The sequence below is a fragment of the Salminus brasiliensis genome, chromosome 2 (assembly GCF_030463535.1).
Source record: "Salminus brasiliensis chromosome 2, fSalBra1.hap2, whole genome shotgun sequence".
In the NCBI taxonomy this organism is placed as follows: Eukaryota; Metazoa; Chordata; class Actinopteri; order Characiformes; family Bryconidae; genus Salminus; species Salminus brasiliensis.
In genome coordinates this window covers 43,484,717-43,508,983 of record NC_132879.1, presented here as the reverse complement: position 1 = coordinate 43,508,983, position 24,267 = coordinate 43,484,717, and the positions used below count along the sequence as shown (strand labels likewise).

The following is a 24,267-nucleotide window of genomic DNA, read 5'->3' as shown; positions in this document are numbered from 1 at the left end:
CTTAACATATTAATCACTGTATATATATATATATATTTTTTTTTTTTTTCCAAATGCCTAAATATCTTTCTTATTGCCTTAATACTGCAGTTCAGTATTTTCAAAGTGTGCAAGCAATATTTCATAGCCAGTGCCTGATTTATGAAGGTCAACAGTCTTTCGTCTCATTTTGCTTGTGTGTTCTCTGACCTTCCACATGTTGATAGATAAGGAACGGAGTTTAGTTTCTGTGTTACCTTGCACTTGTACCTCGGTATAAAGAAAGGTATGTGGATAGTCACAGAGTTCCGGTGAAAATTCAAGTATAAGACTAATATATCGGTGCTGTCAGACAAAAACCTTGTCTATCCATTCTTGCAGATTTCCCCTTTTTGACGTATGACAGCTGTTCTTTACATTGTATCAGAATGTAATGATATATGGGACAATAGAAATGCTCCAGAATCTCTAGAAAGACGTTTTTTTTCTCTACTTGTGTAAAGTTGCCATTTTGGAGATACGAGGCAGATGGGGGCCATAGTCCACCACAGTTTATTGAGTTCCCATGCTTTAACAGCCTTACTACTATCCCTAGCAATTAACAGGCGAGTTGAATCAGGTGAGCTTCTGCAGGAACAGCACAAAGCCAAACACTGCTGGCATAATTTTTTATTAGTGCTTGAGTAGACACTGTCCAACTTAAGGTTGGCATCTAGCCAACTGCAATAGCAAATTGGTAGCTTGCTCTTACAGCCTTAAACACGGCACACAGGCAGCTGCACCACATAGGGGAAAGTAGCGGGGGGGGGATATTCCATATGCAAGACTTTCAAGACTTTTAAGACTTTTCACTGTCCTGCATAATATGGCACATTTATATAATATCGGCACCCCTGGCCAAAGGATATTTTATTGATGTTTGAAGTGAAATGGAGAATGTTCTGGATTGTTTGAAAACAGATCTTTTCTTAAAGTTCTTCTTACTTTTTTCCAGGAAATGTCGCTTTTAGATGCTTATTATGGTTCTGGAAACGTTCTGCCACCGCTCAGCAAACTGCTTTTTAAAAGAGATATTTTTCTGCATGTCAGTTACTTGACATGAATGTAAAAAAGTGCTTTTCTAAAACTCGAGTCTTGACATTATAAAAATACAAATAAATTAATCCGCGTTTCCATTGAAAGAAGTAAACAAAAATATTTCCTTGAGTGTTAATGAGGTTTTTTTTTTTTTTTTACCATATAGTCGTAACGCTAGGTAGGAACTTTTGAGGAGGACAATATCAGAGGGGGACTTTGAAGGTAGCATTCATTTCTGCCCGGTAAACCCGCTCATAGTATTTAACAGACAAAATTACAGTTATTAAAGAAATATGACTGTATTAAATGCAATCTGCGATGTAATTGATTTAATATAAATGTGTGTTGTTGTTTAATTCTCGGTAGGACTGTGTACTGAGTGTGTTGTTTCAGCTCGGATGTGAGTGTGTCAGTGAGGAGCGCGGTTTCCTGTCCGTGCCCGTTATGTGTTTGAGAACTCACCGGCCTTCCGCGCTTTCGGCTCTGGCTGTAGCTGCTGCTGGTGGCACAGCACTTTCAGTGGGTGCGCACCTCCTCGCTGGCTCTTCAAAGAGTTTGGAGTTACATCTACAGCGCTGTCCTCCCCGAAAACCCTCTCTCTCTCTCTCTTTTAACCTTCGCCAGGCTTGAAGACGTTTGTGTGTCCGTTCATTTGCTGTCTCTGCACAAGGTAATTCACCAACCGGCTAGCAGACACTAGTGCTAGTTGAGCGAGCTAGCTAGCTAGCTGCTGTGGCTACCGTACACTGCGTGTTATCGAGCTAGCGAACCGCCCTCTAGCCAGCGGTTTACCTTGTTTTGAGTACGGCAGTTTAATAATTTTGTATTATTTTGCTCTTAGCGTTGTTATGTAGCTAGGTATTTTTTTTTTTTTTACCCCCAATCTGAAAGTACTTGCTAAATGTAAATGTGTCACGGCCCATTTGAGCAGGCCAGTCTGTTGAGTAAGCGACTAGCAAGTAGCCTTGCTGTGAAGGTTTTTACTTTTCAGCCCAGAGTCCTTTGGTCACTCATTACCTCGACACTACTAACTTCAGTCTTGACCATGGTCATTTCTCCAGGTTTGCGTTACAGAATGGCTATGAGGCAGACTCCGCTCACCTGCTCAGGCCACACCAGACCTGTTGTGGATCTGGCCTTCAGTGGAATTACTCCTTATGGCTATTTTCTTATAAGTGCTTGTAAAGGTAGGTCTGGCCTCCTTTTTTGTTCAGTAATGTTCTGTATAACTTACTGTAACAGTGTCTCTTTTAATACAATGTAATCACAATGGTACCTCAAATAAATGAGCCTTTTTCATAGTATTATTTCTCTGGTCTTTGCAGATGGCAAACCGATGTTGCGCCAGGGGGACACAGGGGACTGGATCGGGACGTTCTTGGGTCACAAAGGTGCTGTTTGGGGGGCCACCTTAAATAAAGACGCCACTAAGGCGGCTACTGCTGCTGCTGATTTCTCAGCGTAAGTGAAACATAAGAAATATGTTTGATCCGAGCTTGTTTTTGCCTTTCTCAAACTGAGGGGAATGCGATCAAGTGAGAGACCAAGCGATCATAGCTCAACAGTAGGTAGCTCAACTTTGTGTGAAGCAGATTTTGAGGTCATGTCTTCATCTTATCTTACAGAAAGGTGTGGGATGCAGTCACTGGAGACGAGGTCCTCACCCTGGCACACAAGCACATTGTTAAATGTGTAAACTTCACGCAGGTAACATCCCTGTTGAGCAGAATAATACAGTAATAATTGTGATGTTATTTTGCTACTTTTAGGAAGCATGTATACCTGTACTTAGTTACTTACTCTCTTTTTACAAGAGCATTGTGTACAGTGGTCATTGTTAGTGGCTTGTTTTACACCTTTCCAGGTTCACACCTGTTTCTGTCACTGTATGTATTTAACTCTAGTGTAGTTAGTTTTTATGTAAGTACCTTTCTGGCTGCTGGAAGGAAATTAAATGATGTTTAATTGTTTGACATACTGTCATTTGGCTTATCCTTGGGTTACTTGCTAAACTCAAGCTTTTTGTTTATTTATTCTTTGGTATTTTGGCTTATTTATTTTATGTTCAGTGCAGTGTACAGGGAATAGGAGTGTTCTTGTACTGTCAGTCTAGGAGGAATAGAATCATCTCATATTGATAATCAGCCTTACTTAGCAAAATGCGATTCAGTTGATTCACAGAAGTTAGTGTTAATGTAAGGATCCATCCAAATCAGGATTCATTTAGTATTTTACAATCTTTGTTAAATCAGGCCATGTGAGACTTATTTCTTGGGTACCAAGGTAAATGTATGTTAAATATGTAATGCTGACTGCTAGCATTTTAAGAGACTGAAACAAAGCCTTCTTGATGTCCCTTAAGCCTATGTGTGCAAACCTGACTCCATCCCATACTGTGCCTATGTTGGTGTCAGCAGGACAGCAACTGCCTTTTGACGGGAGGTAACGATAAAGTGCTGCGCATCTACGACCTTAGCAAGCCTGAAGCAGGTATGGAAGATAACAGGTGGACAGGGACCGGATGATATATACACCTTATGCCCCCACCCATGATTGAATACATGGATTCTATTTATGGCAAGTGTAACTTTCAACAAAAGCTTTGTTATGAATGGAAAAGTATTTTATTTCTGTTGCAGAGCCTCAAGAGATCTCTGGCCACACCTCAGCCATTAAGAAAGCTCTGTGGTATAACAATGACCAACAGATTCTCTCTGCTGCAGAGGACAGAACTATACGGTAAGTTGTACTGATGCTGATATTCACAAAGTTGTCAGTTTTAGGCTCTCTGTCCCATTAATCACATTATTTGGGAGGACTCTGCACATCCAAAAAGGCATGAGTTTGTAAATGCACAAAGGAGACGTGTATTTACAGTTAGCAACTATAAACATCCAAACTGTTCCTGTGTGAAAAGGGTGCCAGAGCATTTTTTACTTATTTTTTTTGTGCCCCTGCTTTGGTCATGTGTTTTCGTGTACATAGGAGGATCAGTATTGGTTTTGGTTCATGACATTCCACTGATGGTACAGCAACAGCACACATGTCTCCTGGCTTTTGAATTGATCTCTTCCTGTACTCTCCAGCCTCTGGGACAGAAACACAGGAGAGGCTGTGAAGACCCTCTCATTTGAAGCATCTGTCAGTAGCATGGAATACATTCCTGATGGAGAGATTCTGGTCATCACATATGGAAGGACCATTGCTTTCTACAAAGCTCACACGTAAATATCTCACATCATCTATTAAAATGTGGTGGTTGTAAGTGTCCATAGTCTATACTGTGGAAACACATTTGTCAGCATGAATTTGCATCATAACAAACAGGTGTGGAAAATGATGGATGTTGGGCGTGTGTGGAATGTTACGGCTAAACTTTTACAGCATAGCTGCCTTAAATAATTTCTTTACTCAGGACATTTATGGGGACCATTTAGACTGCTTATGCAAGCTTTATTTTTTTTAATTTTCATTTGTCATGTTGCATCTTTTTATCTGTAGCTTGGACCTGATTAAGACTGTGGACGCGCCAGCCTCCATTCACTCTGCTTCACTACATCCTGACAAAGACTTCTTCGTGGCTGGAGGAGATGACTTCAAGCTCTACAAATATGACTACAGCACAAAGGAGGAAATGGGTAGGAATCTAAACAGTAGTGCTGTGGATATTTTGACTCAAAGTTTATATTAGTATTTGATTTCACTTTGTTTGAATATTTAGATATTAGAATTTACTACTGTAAGAAATTAACTAATTTAGATATTAGAATGACTACATTGTTTCCATAAGATGGCAAAATGGTGTTCTAAGACAGTAGTAAGGGTTTTAAATGTAAAAAGTGGCTTAGGCTGGCTTATGAGTAAACTCTTTCCCACCTGAAGCATACGAAGATGTTTGAAACTTTTAAAACTTTGCAATTATCTTTTTTCTTTTGTGTGAAAGGTAACTGGGTTGAATTATGCTTGGAGTACCTTTGAACAAACGTTTGAGGTCTTGTCCAGGATAGTTTTTCTGGCTTTCAAGTATATGATGATGGATGACTGGTGCTCAGTCAGGAAGTTCAGGGTTGAGACTGGTGTATTAATTCTTGGTGTAGTGTTTCATTGATTTGATTGGTTATCTGTCTAGATGGACACTTTTGATCTACGGAGCTTCCATATCACCCCTAGTTGTGGAACACTGTTAAATCTGCCATGGCATTATACCATGCAATGGTTGTACAGGGTTTTTTGTTATATATATATATATATATGCCAAGCTATGTGTTTTTAAATACTCAAACCAGCAAAATGTTTATAAAAATATATTTTCTTTCACAGAGTCCTATAAGGGTCACTTTGGGCCTGTGCACTGTGTTCGCTTCAGTCCTGATGGAGAGCTGTATGCCAGTGGTTCTGAAGATGGGACACTGCGTCTGTGGCAGACAGCTGTGGGGAAAACGTATGGCCTGTGGAAGTGTGTCCTTCCTGGTGAGTTGTGACCTTTCACTTGGAGTCTTTGAGTCACGCTATATGAGAAGCAACATTTTTACCATTTCACACATTTGTACCTGGTGCTCAGTGTATGTAGTGACTTGGTTAAATTATTGCGGAAGCTGGAATGGAGCAAAATTTGGATTTTCTGGCCCCTCTGAAGACTGGTTTGAAAACTAGTGAAACAGGCACATTAGCTTGTATGAACTTGTTAAATCTCAAACGTAGCATGTTTTTATTGCAGCTTTTCATGAGAGAATCTAGACCCAACAAGGCAGTCAAAAAAGTATTTATTATTTATTTGCATTAGAGCTGGCAACTTTACCTGGAATAAGGCTTTGCAATAGGGTCCAAATAATAACAAATGCACTTAATGAAACAAAACTGTATAGTGTTTCTAATATTTAAAGAGGTTTGCCTTCTAGGGGTGTTACAGTACACATGTTACTGGGGTACATTTTGGTGCACGTAGTTTACACTATTAGGGTAAATATGGTAACTTCACAAACGTCTGTGCCACCCAGAAACCTTAAGCTGCAAGCCCTTGGTCTTTCATAGTAATGTGGGAACTATAGTGGATTTAGGAGTATCACTGTTAACTGCCGTTTTATGCCCCCACACCCCTCCCGCGCTGCTCCCTCTGGCTACCACAAGTAGCCAGTGTGACTCATTAGCTCATTTTATCTCTCCCTGTTTTACAGTGAAACCACTGAAAATAAACCAGTATTTCAGTGACTTAGATTTCAGTGTCTTATTTCAAGTGTTGTGGGGTCAAGGGTTGTGGGTGCGGAAACTCAACATGCCAACGTTTCCATTCACCTGATTAATTCAATGTAGCACCTACCTGAGGGGGAAACTACCCCCGCTAAACAGTTAAATAACCTGCACTAAACATTTTTGCTTGTCCCCTGGCAGAGGAGCTGTCTTCAGAGAACTCGGATGCACTGTACTGCCCCCCGGCTGAGATCAAGGCTTAAGGCATGGGGAGGGAAGCAGTTAAGAGGTTCGGGAAGGGCTGGGACACTGAGCCCACGCCCCTGCAGAGTGCTGTGCCACCCCAACTCCATCTCCTGAAACGACCTTGGGAGCTGAGCTTAACATGGGGAGTGTGGGGAATCCACCAACACCTTCAAGCACCAGGAGGAAGTAGTAGAGATGGGAAATCTCCCCCCAGCTGCCTACTCTCTCTGTGCTGCAGTTTCAGATTTGTTTCAGCTCCTTCATAACGGTCTGTTTCCACAGCACTGTAATCACTTTGGTTACTTTTTTTTTTCTTTTTTTTTTTCCAGACTTGTTTTTGTGCTTTTAAAGAAATACTTTGTTTCATTAAAGGGAATACACAGTGCATCCGTTCAGTTTGATGATATCTCAGTGGAAGTGATCCTGAGGAGAAATATATTGTCGAATGCTATTCAGCTATTATTCACAGTAATACCTTATGGTGTAATAACTCGTGGACCCCTGAGTACCTGGATACTGGGGGTAGGTTTTGAACTGCAACAAAAAAAAAAAAAAAGAAACTTAAGTTCTAAAGTTGTTTGTCTTTGGTTGCAACCTGGCAGTTGTATCATTTAGTCAATAAAACATTGATGATGTGCCATTTGTTCCATCACTGCCAACATGACAGGAGCACGTTTTAATTTTTCTGCCCAGGTTTTATGCATTTCATCCAAAGCTATAGCTTTGTTTATTGCCAGAAGTAACCAGCAGGTGGTAGCCTCAGTACTGTGCTCAAATTGGATTCCGCATAGCTTAGGTGTATTGCAACATTCATTTCTTTGTTTGTGTATGTGTTGACTTTTTAAACAAACAGCAGAATTTTCTGCAAAAGTATTGTTGCAGATCAACTATTGATGGAGGTACAGTGATATCAGCCATTTCATTAAAACAAATAAAACTTTACAGTCAAAATATCTGGCCACAATTTCCAGTGTACAGTTTAACATAAAAGGTACAAGAACCCCTGAAGTCCATTTTTTTAATTCAAATGACTAGATTGTGCCTTTCATTATTTGGAGTCATTTTAGCTGGTTGTAAGCTTAGTGCTGCCAATATTGTGTGAGGACTGCCTGTGTGCTTGCAGTCTCTTATGATTTCTCAAAATGAAGAAAAATAAGAAACTGACTTTCAGTGTAAAATTAGGCTGTTTTGGTCTCTATATGCATATGGTGTGACTGGCAATAAATACTACTTATTTCATGTACAAATGAATGTCACTCATCATTGCTGTATCCGCTCATGCACAGTATGCTCACTTTTAATGGAGAACCAACCCTGCCAATACTTGATCTGTGAAGTGGGGGATGTCTGAGCTTCCAGGTGTTGTCGTATGTAGAAAACTGCGTATGAATCCCTCGTCTGCACAAATCTTTGAGATTAAGTGGTAAATATTTCTCGTCGTCAGACTTGTTGAAAGGCGCATAACGAGAAGCTAAAATCGTGTCCGAGTCACTCGCCGCTGCGCAGTCGACGCCAGAGAGTCGGTCATGTAAACCGACATGGCGGAACAGCTCCGTCTAAGGTCACATAAATCGACTGTCGCATTTTAAGATCGTAACTCAAAATGCATATATTGCTCCACTTTATCTGGGCAAGCAGCTGCTTGTCTGTGCAGATCAGAGACCGATCATCACCTAGACGTTGCAGCTCTGGCTTCCCTCCACTTGAGTCAGCTCCTCTCTATCTGGCCTTGATTGCTAAGCCTGAAGGTGAAAAACACGCCCCTTCATTATCATACGAAATAAGAAATACATTAATGAATACAGTGAATAGTTAAAAAGTATACATAAAATATTCCAATATTTATATAGGTTTTAATAAAAAATAAAATAAATATATAAATGCAGAAATAAAAGGAATAAAGTGTATAAATTAAGTAAAAAAACAAAAACGGTACATCATACGATAATTATTTTAATTATTTATTTCTACCCTGGAATTCATTTATTTATGTATAGTCTTATATCCTATATTAATTTATTTATTTATTTGGGTGTTTATACTCCACGTATGCACTTCTTATTCGTTCTTAGTTTTCACTTTTATTAATAATATATGAATTTATTTATTTATTTATTGTATTGTATTGTATTGTATTGGCAGACTTGGTCCTCCAAGTTTTTGTGTTTTTTGTTCCTTCAGCAAAAACACTTTCCACAGGAGTCTTTGTTAAAAGTAATTGAACATATTCTAATATCTTCCTTATAAACCTGCATGTACACTCACCATGTAATTAGCAAGACCTGAACATCTGCTGCAGCTTCAGGTAATATTTACATAATCAGTGCCACAAAAGTGCCACAAAATATTTCAATAATTGTTGCAGACCATGTTCGTCCCTTCATGGCCACAATTTACTCATATTCTAGAGGTTACTTCCAGGATGATAATGCGCCATGTCACAAAGAAATAAATGCATGCCCAAGGCTTTAATGCCACTTAATGATTGATCATAAAATCAGGTATCCTAGAATGGTGCATGGAGCAACACACTACCTGTATTTTATCACGAACACCTACAATATAGATTTACAGTAGTGTAGACTGTTGTACACCAGTTGTCCAATTTAATGCCCACCCTTTTACAATAATGGGAAGAGACTGCTACAGGAGTCTGCTATGCTGACCAGGTATTACTGGGTAATTGACCATTTTCACCTCTACAGTAAACCCAAAACAGTTACAGCATGTTAAACTGATATCAGGCACAGAAGTGCTGAGGTTGTGGCGTCTGGGTTAAGAATAGCCCATAATTCTTGTCACAGAAGATTGTATTTTACATAAATCAAATCACTTTAAGAGTATTAATTTTGAGGATCCCTCTTTTTCCTTTGAAGAGAATATAAATATCACTGTTGTATGATGCTGATTAATCTGCTAACTTTTAGGAGAATACTTTTGCAAGACACTGTAAATATTGTGGATCCCAGAATTTATGCTCTTCTGGGCATCTTCCAGATATCATTCTGGAATTGGTTACAGAGATTTCTTTTAACCATCCATCTCCTCTCTAAATCCTCTTTTAATATCTGGACTTTCTCCAGGTTCTCGTATTCCTTCCTTATGAAGTTATCCTCATTTGGGATTCTGCTGTGTTCCACCGCTCTCTGTGGTTCCTCCCTTTTGGACTAAAAGAATGTCCAACCCATTGTCTTGGCAGATGTTCCTGAATGTGACCCCTGCACTTAGCCTCACAGTATGCTTTCCTTGCCTGCTACTACTAGGTGTCTGAATACCTCAGCACAAGTTCTGGGGTACCATGTCGGTGCACTCTGTCATACATGGTGCACCAGAACTTGTCCTTGAACTGCCGTGATTAGGGCCTTTGTGCTGTCCTTCAATCCTGCCCAGTAGGATTATCCCAGGTCAACCACTCGGCTACATACTGAGGGTACATTCCAGGGAGGTGCTTATCCTGCCATCCTACCTTATCTGCTGCTATGTCATGCACATCTCCTGTCTGTTGTCTTTGCAGACCACTGTGCTTGGAAATACTCTAATATGGATGTTGTGTCTGAACAGAACAGAGGTCATGACACGTTTTCATGTGCTTCCCTCTCACAACAACGTATGCACAGTATCTAGATATTGGGTAAACTGCTGCCTACACTGGGGTTAGGCAGCTCAGGTCTTGGAGGGCCAGATTTCTGCACAGTTTTGTGCCTTTTCTGCTCAAGTGCACCTGATTCAACTTGCATGTTAATTGCCAGATTTAGTCGTTCTTTTTTTCAGCAAGGAAATCAGGAAACTGTGCTGGACTCTACCTGCCTGACTGTTTTCTGTCCAATTCAGCAGACTCTCCAGACGCAGATCTTGAGGAGGTATCTGACACAGTGGACGTCAAATGTTATTCGTTGTTCTACTGATTCTCATGGAGGACTGGAGGATCCCAAGATCTTTGCAACTCTCCTGTCATTTCATTATGACATTTTGGACAGTGGAACTTGTGACCTGGGAGTGCTTTAATATTTTTATAACCTTCATCTGCTCTGTAGACATACATCAATAAGCTTCATTTCCAGACCCACAGCCAGCTGTTTAGACAAAACCATGTTTGATACGTTTTTTCACACAGAATTTATTACTTTTTAGAATTGTCACCAGCCAACCACCAATTCTGGATCTGCCTAACCAGTCCAAAATGAGTTAATTAAAGCATACCAAGAAGGATGTCCAAACTTTTGCACATGCCATAGTGCCGTTTTTTTTTTTACCGTATTGTTACTGTAAGTTGATCATATATTATTAAATTCATTAAATTAACCAACAAATTTAACTGATCAGTTGAATTAGGTGTTTGAGCAGAGAACGCACCACTCACTGTGTTGGGCTACGGCAGTGGCTGCGTCCCAATTGCGTACTACGCACTAATCTGCGAACTAACAGGAAGTTATGAAGCATTTCTATTTCAACATACCTGTTCCAGACGCGAGTAGCTTTCCGTTTCCGATTGCATAGTGGTTTTAGTGATTATAGTGTCCACCGTAGCTACACTCAACAAAACGACGGGTTCTGCGTACTTCTTGGGAATTTGAGTATACTCAATTTGGACACTGCTACATACTCCAACAAGCTAGTGCTAGTAATTGCTAGTACGCAATTGGGACGCAGCCAGGGATTCTTAACCCTGTTTACCTGCACATTTTCCGAGTAGCAGTGGCTGTATCCAAAACCACATGCTGTAGCTAATATGCTAGCTGTTCAAGTGCGCTGCTAGTGGTCGTGTAGTATTTGCACATGCTGTTTAGTATGATACAGCCAGCCTGTCCCCTGCTCCACCACACCTGATTCAGCTACGGGAATGATTGGTAATTAGCTGATGAGCTGAATAAGGCGTGTAGGAGGCAGGAAAAGACCGACATGCTGGCATAGGGGCAAGGGCCATATCTGAGAACCACTACACAATGGTGTCCAGGAGGCGGTCCTGTGTCGCTGTTTTGGAGGTAACACAGAATATGAGTATTGTGAAGTTTTTCTTTGATCTAAAACCCATGTTTTGTTCAGCAGATATGTCTTTGAGCACGTCTGGGGGCCTGCATCCAACATAGTTTGCTAATTCCCTGTGTTGACCTCTAAACCTGGCTTCCTGAGGTTCATACGTTTGTTAGCAGATATAAATGCTTCTGAAATGGTCGAGTGAGGATTACAAAACACCCTCTCTTTATTAGTTACAATGAACATAGCAGGCTAATGCTTTAGTGTCTCTTTAGTGTTGAATCACAGCTGTGGGATCTGGGCCTTCCTTACTGGAGTTCACCTGAACTGAAATCTCAGTAACTTTGATTCGTTTTGTGAATCAGTACAGATTGATCCAAACCATACAGAGTGTTATACAGAGATATGTCGGAGTATCTTGCCTCCTTTCTCACTGATTCTACTTATAAATACTAATCTAGTATCTTAAACATCTAGTTTGTCGTTGCTTTAACGTTTTTTGTACAGGCGCTTGAACGCATGAGACTTTTTCGCCAATCAGCGCGCCCGTTCTTCCTGCAGTAACCAATCAGCTGTTCGCTCTTTTGGTGGCCGTTGAAGCCGTGTGTCTGCTGCTCGGTTAATGACTGTAGTCTGCTGGTAGCGAACCCCTCCGTTTCACACTCAGACGAGCAGACATGTCGGAGTTTCTGGCGGACCCGTCTGTCCTGACCAAAGACAAGCTGAAAAGCGCTCTGGTGGCCAACAACGTGGCCCTCCCGAACGGAGACCAGAGGAAGGGCGTGTATGTGGAGCTGTACTTGAAGAACCTGACCTCTCAGAACAAGAGGAGCGCCGCTCCGGACGCCTTCTCCAGCGACGAGGAGCTGCCGGCCCCGGTGGTCTCCAACAAGAGTCGCTCCGGCAGGGTGGGCGATTTTACGCGATACTCCTTCACTCTCACTTCGTGCATGCGTGACTAACTTCTCCTCAGTGTCGTCCACACTGGCTGTTATTAAAGCGGCTTAAATAACTAGTTGTATAATAAGCAGCGCTCGGTCTGAAGGGAAGGCACTGGAGTTCACTGATGTTGAATGTAGGACGGAGAAAAGAGCAACACTGCAGCGACTTTTGCAAGACCTGGTCTGAACACTACAAAAAGTTCAGTCCTCAGTTCTCCTCAGCCTGTGTGCTCCGGCGTGAGCGAAATGTGTGTTTGCGAGGCTGAACCTCAGCTTTGAAACGACAACAAACCGGCAGTGTGAAGCTGACTAATGGCCGACTGTTTTCCCGCTTAAATACTTCGCTCCGCTAGCTGGTCAACTGTTCAGCTGGCTGTTCTTAATCTTATTCGCTTAATAACGGTTCCTATCCCTAACAACTGCCGTATATCCCCTCATAATGTTTGGGCTTGTCTTTAAAAAAAAAATTAAATAAAAAAAATATTTATTTACACCGTTTCATCCAGTGCTTTAACGTCTTGTCAAGCACTTGAGATTTAATGGTTAATGATGGAATATATTATAATAATCAGCGATATTTACTGTCCCCAAATATATATTGAATCCTTAAAACCCCATTATTATTTTCCCCCATAAAATCATGCCCAAACTTTACTATCCCACCAGAACGAATTCAGCTAACCCTCACTTTGTGCGCATGCGTCTGGTTGAGCCTGCCGTTTCACGGCGGATGCTTTTCCAGTACAGTGGAGTGACCTCCACCAGGATCGCTTTCCAAAATTAGTGAAGTGTTCCAAATATAGCTTTTACTTTTGAGTTATGAATACAGTAAAGTTGCTAAAAAGCAGAAAATGTAACACTGTACAATAAGACTGATTGTTTGATCAGTTTTATCCATCTTTTATCCTGATATTTGCCCAATACTGAAACAGTTAAGCTGTCATTTATAATGTTAATTTTTTTTAATGTAGATTTCTAAAGCTGTTCATGTTTAATGGGGCAGTGTAATTGGTTTCACACTGTTTCATGTGGCCTTGTATAGCCAGTATTATAGTAATTTTCTTAAGGTGCACTGATGCAATGACTTGGAGGAACGGAGCTCAATCTCGCTTCCCTAAAAGTCATCCATCAGTTTCTGTTCCTATTGCTATTGCGCCTCACCAACGGTTAAAATATGCACAAATAGTGTTTTGCCTGTGTTTGTTTCTTTAACAAAAAGCCTGTTGCTTGTCATACATTTTGATGGGTTGATGATAGCCGGAGTTTGCTGGTGGGGTTGGTTTCAGAGATGTATAGTTTAAACTATTGACTTGTTTCTACAAGCTCTCAGAGGTTTAAGTGTGTGCTAATTAAAGCAAGGCGTGCTCTTCTGTCCACTTTGAAGTGAACAAGGTGGTATTGCCCTATGGGGTGTTCTATTCTAGGGGCTGTCTTAGTGTCTTGTATCTCTGTGTAGGTGATACTCTTGTCTGGGGATTTGTAAATACACTGTTGGTGTTTAAGGCAAAACCGTAGTTGGTGTGAGAATGTTCAGGGTAATCGGACATTAATGGTTATTTAATTTCTCTCCTGCTCTGTCCAGGGGCCTAAGAATGGCTGCTGCACATGGCTGTTTTCATTATGGGTTTGGTCCCTTTATTGAGGAAATAGTTTCTTGCGAGGAGGAATTTGAGCTTGCGTTGCCAGATGTGGGTTTTTTTTTTTTTTTTGGGTTTTTTTTTTTTTTCCTCTTCCCCCAAGCCCTCTTCAAAGGCTTGCAACAGATTGTTCATAGTAGCTTTAAGAAGTATGCCATTGTTTTCAGAGAATAAAAAGAGACCTGCCCATTTAAAACACAGCCAAGTACTGATATATGAAATCCTGATTAGTTAACATCTTGTTATAAGTGATCAGCCATGTTGTATTATGAAAACACTACATTTATAATATGTACATAGTAACTCTGCCACCATTAATTGATATTTTTGATGGAGCTGGTTTATACAATCACTGGCAACAAATCTTATTGATTGGCTTGATGTCTATGCTTCCTGTTTACATTGCATGACCGAAGAGAAAATGCAGATGGCAAAGACTATGTTGCAAGTAGTCTCAAAACGTAAGCCAAAATACAGGAACTTTTCACTTTAAAATGACTTAAAACGCTGTGAGATGTGTGAAAGTGAGGGAGGTGCAGAATAGCAGCAACATGAAGAAACCTTGGCACAGTGAGTAACAGTGGTTTTAGCAGTTAAACTGTAATGAGTAAAAATGGTGTCCTTCTGTATTTTAGTGAATACAATAAATGCTGTTTGCTGAGAAGTGGTTGCATTTGTCTGAACTGTGTAGCTAACTGCTTGTCCGGTGTCAGGTCTAATGATGCCATGCGGTTATCCACTGAAAAACAACGGAGTGCATGTGAGATGTATAACAAACTACAGTTGCCATTGCAGTAGTGGCACGTGCACTTGTGAAACGTTTATACCACTTTTAAACTGGGACAAGTTTAAAGGGGTCTAACCATGCAGTTAAAAGTACTAGGTCCTGACATGGAAAAAGGCATCATACTTCAACTTGCTTTGTGCAAAAATTTGTAGTAACCTCAACATTTAGATTGTACTCTGTGCCTTAGTGCCAGTTGGGAAAACTGTGGTTAACCACCTTAACGCCTTATTTGCAAACCGATGTCTGGCACAGTGGGCAAGCTTGTGTTGACGCTGAATCACAGTGAGTGAGTGAAGTCTAGACTGATGTCAGAAACCCACAAGCCTTGGTTGTAGTTTAGAAATATTAACTGTTTGCTATGAGCTTTGGATTATTCAGTGGACTTCAATTATTCAGTGGACTTCAATTTGGTGAATATTGCCTTTAACTTGATGTATTTACCATGTACACTCTCTTAAACCTCTATACATTCTCTTTAAGCTCCTATTTTCTTTTACACACATAGCTTTAGAGGCTGGGGGGGGGGGGGGGGGGGGGTAAGGAAATTCCTCTTGGAATTTATGATTATGAAATTTGATCTTTGAATGGGCGTCATTCCAGATCCCCCTGAGAAGGCCTCGAGGCTTTGCTAAGGAGTCTCATCCAGTGAGGACTGTTGAAGAACTGGATTTCTTTCTTTTGTCTGCCTTCTCACATAACCCACACATACATGCACACTACCCTCCTCTTCACGCTGTTTATCTAGTTCAGCCCAATCACATGTTTTCGTTTTTGTGGAGTGAGGGATGGCTTCACTCCAGGGGAATGTGACTGGAGCTGCAGTATTCCTGCTCTACCCCTTCTGCAACATTTAAATGCACTCCCAGCCCCAATGACTTCATATTTCTGGACTTTTCTTGAAGCTTTTGTGTGGACTAACAAGTAAATCTGTGTGCATGTTTATCATTGCAGTTTTTAAGGTGGGGTGCTAATAATTGACCTCCATGAGCCTAGAATGTGTGCACAGATTGTGTGACTTTTTGCCAAGAAAGTCACATGCTTTATTACGATAACTGTTGACAGCATGTGTGCTATGCTTTGGTTGGGTGGGCATTTGTTGTAGACTCTGGCGTTGTCACTCTTTGCTACAATTGTGACTTGTCTGCAGCAGCTGCAGTTTACACAGACAGCAGTCCTTGGATGGCCAGTATAGGAGTTGAGCAATTAATGGGTGTGGGTGGAATATCACTATACACATACTATCCTTTTATATTTGTGTAATAATGGCAGTGGTGTTCTCAAAGTTCATATTGTATACATGTTTGTGGCTTTTCCTTCCTTCAAAGAGGGAAAAAATACTCTGCTTGTAATACTGTAAAATGTCATTGAAACATGTTCCCTTCTCCTCCCCATTCCAAAGAAAGCCACCAGGAAGACTGACCGAGTCCGGCCAGAGGAGATTGATGTTACTGAACTGACCAATGAGGGTCTGAAGGACCATCTTCTGACGTATGGAGTCAATGCTGGACCTATTGTGGGTAAGCCAGTTGTTTTGAACCTCATGTGTGATGCTGGTTTAATGATCCTTTGCCACCTGGTCACTGCGCAATTACATCAAATGTGCTGTGGTGTGTTAACACTAAATTTGCCTTCCCTAGCTTTTGACTTGTCACCACTTTTTGTGTGGTAATGGCATTGGAAAATCTTGCACCTCGATTACAGCTGTAGGGCTGTAAAAGTTCATACAACTAAGCAGGCATTCTACCAGGTGGCTGTTAATAGCATCTTTGCAAGAAGCCTTGTTCCCACATTTAGTAGGCAGCTTGTCTGTCCAGTTTGTTTTACTGCAAAAAAAAAAAAAAAAAAAAAAAAAAAAAAAAATATATATATATATATATATATATATATATATATATATATATATATATATATATATATATATATATATATATATATATATATATATATATATATATATATATATATTAATTAATTATTATTATTTATTTTTTTTTATTTAACTAGCATCCACCCGCAAGTTGTATGAGAGGAAGCTCCAAAAATTACTGGACCAAGGCCCTCCAGAGACTGTTGTACAACTCTCTGAACCAGTCCAAACTGACAACAACCAGAATGGCAATACTGACTCTGATCAGTACAGTGACAAGGAAGAAGGTAATGTCTCTTGTCTTTTCTCTAGTGCACATATAAAGGCCATTTCAAAAAGCACTTAAATGTGTAACAGTGCAATGCTGTGCTGGATATTATGGTGTCTTAGGTATTTCTGTTCCCTCTTTGAATAAGCAAAATTAATTGTTGCCATAACCCTAGTCCTAAAGTGATTGAAGATATTTAGTTTTTCATAGTAATAATGCATGTATGATGTTAAATGGGCAGAATGTCTTGTTGAAATTCCACTAGAAATGCAGCATAGATGAATGGCAAATGAACTGAGTTGAATGTGGTCATTGTTGATCAGACACTACAAAAGCAGTCCCAGAGCCAGAACCTGAGCCAGAGCCTGTCCCAGTGGTGGAGAGGCCGTTGAGGAGCAGAGGAAAAACTCCAGTGACTACTAGAACACGCAGCAGCCAGCACAAGGTGGGGAGGGAAAAAAACATTCATTTAAACACCCACATTTCCTCCATTAGAAGTAAGCACACCGTTTAATCTCCTACTTATCTCTTGGCTGTGTTTTTGCACACCTCCCCCGTAGTTGCCTTACCTCTGTGCTATGTGACTTTGCATAGTGGCACACTTATCTTGCTGTAAAATAATTTGGGTCCTTTTATATGGTGCAGTAATTATTGTTTTTCTGATATTGATATGAAACAAACCGACTACCTGTGTGAACTCCTTCGGAAAGGTGGTGTGCAGTGCCATCTGGTGTTACACTTTCAACAGAAATACCTGAGATGCCTTCGCTAGAGGTCTTCTGTGTGGGGGGCTTTTAAGAATGGGGTAAAAGTTAGCCAATGCAACAATTATGATGCGTATTGGTGAAAATGTGGAAAAAGATGCATGTTTATGGTATGCAGAAATTGGAGGAGGAGGAGGAAGAAGAGGACTTTGAAGTTGTACATGTTCAGAGAAAATCAAGGAGGACTTCTTGTAGACTGGATCAGACAGTTCCTGCCAGCGATGACACTGTAACGCTATATGTTGCCTTCACATGTCCAGCATCTGCTTTCTGTGCACTTGGTCAGTCTGCACTCATAAGAATGGTCCAGCAGTCACCCAGCACACCTTTTCAGCCCTTTCTAAAGGGCAATTACTTTTGAGGGAAGTTTTTGGTTGTACACGTTGCTTATACAGCGACATATGGGAGACGAACAGCGATCACTTTTTTTTATTTTTTTATTTATAATTTTTTTTTTAAATGCACCAGTGGGCTTTTGGGACTGCTTTGCACTGGTTTTCCTGGTGACCTGTTTGGGTTTGAGTCTGTCCATATTTGTACTCTTATTCTTTTAGGATTTCTCTGAGCTTTCAGCTGCTGAGATGCTGCCTGCTCCTCGGGAGAGGGTGAGGCCTTTGGTATGTAGGTATACAGTAAGACTTCATACACGAAGGAGGTCAACATGTAGGCCTGAAGGGCCTTCACTTTATCTGCCTACTATTTTAGCCTTATGAATGGTGTTTTTGCATTGAAGTCCGTGCCCAAAGACCCCAAGCCTCTTCTGGCAGACAAGCCATCGCTCATCGGGACCAAGAGCAACTTGTATGAGTCTCCAAGATGTCCTGTAACTCCAACTCGTGCTGCCTTGTATGGTTTGCAGGAGGACATGTACACTGAGAAGGTGCAGTGGTCTTGCTTTGTCTCCTTCTTACTAGATTGCCCCATGGATAAGATTGATTTCATTTGGAAATGTAACAGTGTGTGGTCTAGACATGTCTACATGTAATTTGCCTACTATATACCAATTGACTATAACATTAGCAGCACTGGCAAGTGAAGTGAAATACATTTATCTTCGTCTACAGTGGCATCTGTCAAGTGGTGGGACATGTTAGGCAGCAAGTGAACAGTCAGCTCTAGAAGGTGATCTTAAAAGCAGGAGAAAATGGCACGCATGGAGATCTGAGGCACTTTAAGAAGCCGAATTGGGTCAGAACATCAGGCAGGTCTTGATGGGATGTTCCCAAAAAGGTGAACCAGTAACTAGGCTCATTGATTTTCATAGAGGCCCCATCTCATAACTTGAAGGGTCTGCTGCTTATGTCTCAGATGTCACTTGACCCCTTCAGTCAAAGGGTTCAGTGACTCGAATGGCCAGAACTTGTGGCGGTGCTAGGGGTGCTTTAATATTGGCCGCCGTATATAGTATATATTATACCAGTGGTACTAATGTTCTGGCTGATTGGTGTATGCAATGTAGAAATGAGCAGAGTGAACAGTCCTGTTTGTGAACTGATGTGATTCTTTATTTACTAAAGTTAGTTATTTACTTTGAGTTTTGTCTTGAGCTTTAAAAGCAGTTGGTTGTGATCACTGCAACCCAAATTTGAGCCAGTAAGTATTGGCCTACATCAAATGTGTGATGCTTATGTTCAATATTATAACTGTAGTGCATCAGACCAGTTTTTGGGGTGGGAGTTCACTCCTAGTCATTACACACACTCTATTTGCTAACGCCCTTGTCAAAAGCATCTTACAAGGTTGCTTGTATTCTATTACATATGCTGTGTGAAATTGGCCCTTTAGAATCATGAAAAGATGCGCCTCTCTGTGAAGAATGGGAGTCCAAGATCTACGCAGTCCTCTCCTTGGCAACAAGGCAAAAAGGTGCCTTTTAAATGACTATTTGTATCGGTGTTCTTGTCATGTCCTAGATTTAAAATCCAGGAAATGTATTTAAACTATCCCAATGTTTTCAGTTTATCTTGAAACTTTCATGTTCTTTCCTGTTTGACGGTTGAACACACAGCTTGGTGAGAGGGTCACTGCTTGTGCGGCTGCACCCAACGAAGACATGCAGGTTTCCCTCCTTGATACTGCTCTTATAGAGGTGATTGCAGTGCCTGTGTACATTTAGCATATTATTGCACGATGTTGTAGGGTTAATTGCCTTTAAGTTTAATTTGGTGAGTTTGGCTCTTCTCAAGTACATATTGAGGAGTGAGCTCTGCACATTTCCCCAGGTCTAGTCCTGATTCAGTGGTGTGTTGAGTTAGTGGTGTACTGAATGTGAAACTTTTATTGTAGGAGTATAGTCATTTATAGGGTGCATTTCCTCCCTGTACTAAAGGGTTTATCTCAGGGACCTAAACCTGTCTCTTTGGCCAAGCACACAAAGCGGTCTGTTCAGCCTCGTTCAGCTTCCGCTCAACCATCGGAAGATTTGATTCACATGATGTGCCGCCTCTCGCCTCCTCTGGCTAGTCGGGGCAAAGCCTCCCCCCCTTCGCGCGCATTAGGGGATTCACCCTGCCGTCCAGCTCCAGAAGATCCTCTGCCAGTCACAATGTGCTCATCCAAGGTTTGCAGCAGCGACCGTACTGTGGAGGGTTGTGGGTGTTATTAGACCGTTGGCTGAAAATATAAGCACTTCCATTGACCTAACACATGTCTTAAGCTAGGCTGTGAAGGCATCTCTGTCTGACTTGTTGAATATTCTGATATTGTTGAGGAAATCCAGAAAAATGGCTGGTATCAGATTTGAAGCACAAGCGACTTGAGAAACAATCAATGGCACAATTATTGCATGACTGTTGTGCGATGAGCCTGCTTAGCTGTCCAGTGACCTTGCGTTATTGGAAATTTCAAAAGATCTGGTTAGTTGTCTTTGAGGAAGAACATGCTAGTAGTCTTGACCTGCCCAGTGCTGGTAGCATTGTGTTGCGCTTGCTACTGGAGGAAAGACTTTGTCAAATAAAGCATGACCACTCGGTGGCGTTTGAAAATGTAGCACAAAATTTACAGTGCACTGGAATAGCGTATGAACGAAGTACACTAGTGGATATGGAATACCCATAACTTCACACTGTTTAGTTTGAGTTGAGTTTGGGGTCTGTTTTGAGAACCTCAGGGATAAAGGAAGCCTCAACAATGTCAGTAGTATTTATAAAAATAAAAAAAAATAAAGTCATTAGAATTTTATTTAAGTGTCTTTTTGTATTTAAACAATTGAACACCATAAGACAAGCCCTGACTACTTTTACTCCACCATATCAGGAGGACTACTCTGGGCTTTCTGCAGCCCTACTGAGGGGAAAGCAAACAAAACTCCGTACATTCCTCTCTCCAGTCACCCCTGTACGTGGGCAGGACAACCGCTTTGGAGATCAGGGATCACCACTGGTAATGTCAAGAGCAGCATGTGGTGCAGCGCCACCATGATGACTGGTTTATGGTGAAAGAGGGTCTTGCACATTCAACCAAGGGGTGTCCGCCCTAAGCTGTTGGAAGTTTTGGGTTTCTTTGGGGTAACACAGTGGTTGGTGGTAGTAGCTCTATCTAGGGGGAATGGTGATGTTTGCTGAACAAATTGGTTTGCCAACAATAAAAACCTTAACAGGCTGATTCAACCGGGTGGCTACTCTCTTTTCATGTAAAGAACTTTCAACCCATTGGCTATCTGCGGTTTGGCTGAATTCTGACTTCATGGATGGTTTTTTGTTTGCAGATTGAGAAGTTATCTGCGGTTGAGCAGACCCCAAAAACTCCAGACAGAGACGTGCTAAAAGATCTGTTCCCCAACGAGACCCTCAACACTCCCACAGGCATCAGGTGAGTTACTAACCATTCAAATGGCGGCTGCTAATTGCTGATCTTCTGTTTTATCATCAGTGTAGTAAAGAATTGCTAAGCAATTTCATTGTGGGTTTTCTTTTGTTTGTTTGGACACCCCTTTTAATAAATTCATTCAGCTACTTTAAGTTACGCAGTGTGTGTGGTTCCTGTATGGACGTATTGCCAATATAATGGGCCTCAACAAGGTCCATTACATATCTTGTGTATCTGAAAGGCTTTTTTTTTTTTTTTTTTTTTTTTTTTTTTTAATTGGAATGTTTTAAAACTTTTTTTTTTTCGCCCTCTCTCCTCCTTCAGTGCCACCCGCCGGCAACCAATTAAAGGAGCAGCTGGGCGGCCTTTTAGTGACGCGTGGCTAGACGAACTGCGTCCACGTCTCACTGAGCTCAGACATACCAGCTCCTCCACCTACACAGAGAACCGATCAATCACTCGCACAAACCCTGTTCCTCGGAATTCCATTCCTCTCTCCACTGTTCCCAAGCCTGCAGCGCCCCCTGCTGTGCCTGCCAAATCCCGGCGCCGCCTGCCAGTGTGGGTGCAGGTGCTGCTTCTCAGTGCTGTGGCTGGCTTCCTTTTCTTTGTTTACCAGGCCATGGAGACCAACGAAATGAGCCCATTTGGCCAGTCAGCCAGCAGCAGTGCGTTAGGTGGCACCAGCAAATGAACACACTCGTCTCCCTTTTTTTCACATCCCTCTTTACTGCCCGATACAGCCAGAACTTCTCTTGGTTCAGCAGTCTCTGACTCTAGGTCAAAAAGGCCACCCATGGACCTCTCTCCACTTGCGAACTTTCTTCTGTCACAAATGGACTGTATACCACAAACGCTAAAGAGTTATCTCTGGCTCTTTTTTTTCTAACTGGACCTTTCAGACTGACACATGGCCATGGTCACAAGTGATTCTGCCATTTTATGTGAATTTTTTTTTTTTTTTTTTTTTTTTTCATTCTTTTTTTTTTTTCTTCTCTCCCTGTTTGTGTGAATACATTTCAAGTTTTTCTTGTCTGTTTTGAGGGTCTGTGTCTTGGACCCTTGGGTGCTGGGAATGCTTGGTGGGTTGATCACTGAAAAGCTTCTATGTGAAGGTGGAATGAAGGTCTAGCCAAAGGAATAATTCTGTATGAGGTTTTTGTAAACCTGATTTGTAAAGACATACTGTGGCAGGATTCCTGGGTTTAACAAGTACAACGCTACCGTTCTAACTCTAAACTTTGTGCTAGCTTAAGTTTGGCCCACAGTCACTTGATTTACATCAGCCTTAATCCGAAGTGAACTGAAACTTAATGGTCATCACACTAGCCCATGAGTCCGGCTTCACAGTGTGCAGAACTAATCTAAATGTTTGCTCTTTTTATTTCTGTGTATGTCCAAGTGTTATCCAGTCCACTTAACACGGTCGCCTCTTATAGTATTTATGTATGTAAACTGTGTTTCCAGTATAATGATGTCGAGGATCACTTTGATTCAGTGATGTTTGTGCCAGTATTTTCACTTGGAGAATAATAAAAGAATAAAGTCAACATTGGCAACAATCTCAAGAGCACAAGACCCTTGTATCCAAATGGAAAAAAGAAAATGGCCTTTTTTGACAGTTCCTAAACAGCACATTGGTTTGATGAGAGAAATTAAATATGTACACTTGTCATATTTTTGGTATACAGTAAAAAAAGAAGAAATTGATTGTAATGATTCTATTGGCTTGCCAACAATATTTGAAGTGCTGATCTTGAGTGTGAAGCAGCTTCTTTTGTCCATTATAATTACAGTATGTTGTCATTTAATGTATTTATTTTGTTCATTGAGAAATGGAGCTGAGGAGTAATTTGGGTGGGCTTTTGAATTTTTATATGTATAATACACTGTAGATGGCACAATGATTTGTAGAAAACCAAATAAACTTCATATCAAACTTTGTCGTCCTAGGCATTTGAACTTTTGTATTGCATTGTCCTTTTACATATGCTGCATGTACAAATTGACACCCCTTTTACTGAAAGTATTTTGGCTACTTGATACAGATGCACAGTTGCAGGTGTTTGTGTACACCCACACACCTGGCATGTGTAATCCCTGTAGACATAGTATTGCCAATAGAATCTGATTGATAACACTAACCTGGGGGTTGATGTGGTGCAACAGATAACACCACTACCTGCCACTGAGTTACAACACCATGTGGGAGACTAGGGTTTGATTCCTGGTCTGGGTGACTATTGGCTACACCAGTAAGAGTCCTTAGGCCAGACTCCTAACACTACATTGGCCCTCCTCTGTGATATGAATAACCTTGTATGTCGCTCTGGGTAGAAGCGTCTGCTAAATGCCATAAATGTAAATGTACACCTAATGCCAGGCATGGGCTAGATGGGTAACGATCCTGAGAGTTGACAACCGGAACTGTGTTCTGGAATTACTGGTTTTCTATCCAAGCTGGATGAAGGTTGGGTTGGGGTGGGGGTGGGGGTGGTGATCATCCAACATGCTGACCTCACAAACACACTTATTTGCTGAATGCAATCAGTATGTGAATCCTCCACAGCAGTGCTCCAAAATCTAGTAGAAAGCATGACCGTTGAGATGGTTATTCCAACAAAAGCAGGATTTTTTTAAATTGTTTTTAAATGCCCTTTATCATTGAAAGAAACCCTACGTGAGAAGGTGTGCCAATACTGGATGCACCAGACTGATTTTTCTGCAGGGAGG

The 24,267-nt window shown here is 41.1% G+C and overlaps 3 protein-coding genes across 4 annotated transcripts in view; all 3 read left to right on the top strand.

The window, feature by feature from the left end:
* Window positions 1-24,267, top strand: part of LOC140549330 (aldo-keto reductase family 1 member B1-like) — a 160,447-nt gene that overhangs the window by 56,814 nt on the left and 79,366 nt on the right. The window lies entirely within an intron of this gene.
* On the top strand, window positions 1,462-7,736 carry strap (serine/threonine kinase receptor associated protein). The gene is made up of 10 exons (XM_072672864.1): window positions 1,462-1,726; window positions 2,118-2,243; window positions 2,382-2,517; window positions 2,682-2,763; window positions 3,474-3,546; window positions 3,696-3,795; window positions 4,143-4,280; window positions 4,558-4,694; window positions 5,377-5,526; window positions 6,445-7,736. Exons 2-10 carry the CDS (start codon window positions 2,132-2,134, stop codon window positions 6,504-6,506), a joined length of 990 nt encoding a protein of 329 aa, XP_072528965.1. The 5' UTR covers window positions 1,462-1,726; window positions 2,118-2,131; the 3' UTR covers window positions 6,507-7,736.
* On the top strand, window positions 11,332-23,473 carry tmpoa (thymopoietin a). Of its 2 annotated transcripts, none has more exons than XM_072672861.1 (6): window positions 11,332-11,471; window positions 16,228-16,345; window positions 16,833-16,982; window positions 17,287-17,408; window positions 21,434-21,537; window positions 21,859-23,473. In XM_072672861.1, the coding sequence occupies exons 1-6, from the start codon at window positions 11,433-11,435 to the stop codon at window positions 22,226-22,228; spliced, it is 903 nt and encodes a 300-aa protein (XP_072528962.1). In that variant the 5' UTR covers window positions 11,332-11,432; the 3' UTR covers window positions 22,229-23,473. The 2 variants fall into 2 exon arrangements, with proteins under 2 accessions (XP_072528962.1, XP_072528961.1); XM_072672860.1 differs by lacking the exon at window positions 11,332-11,471 and adding an exon at window positions 12,075-12,371.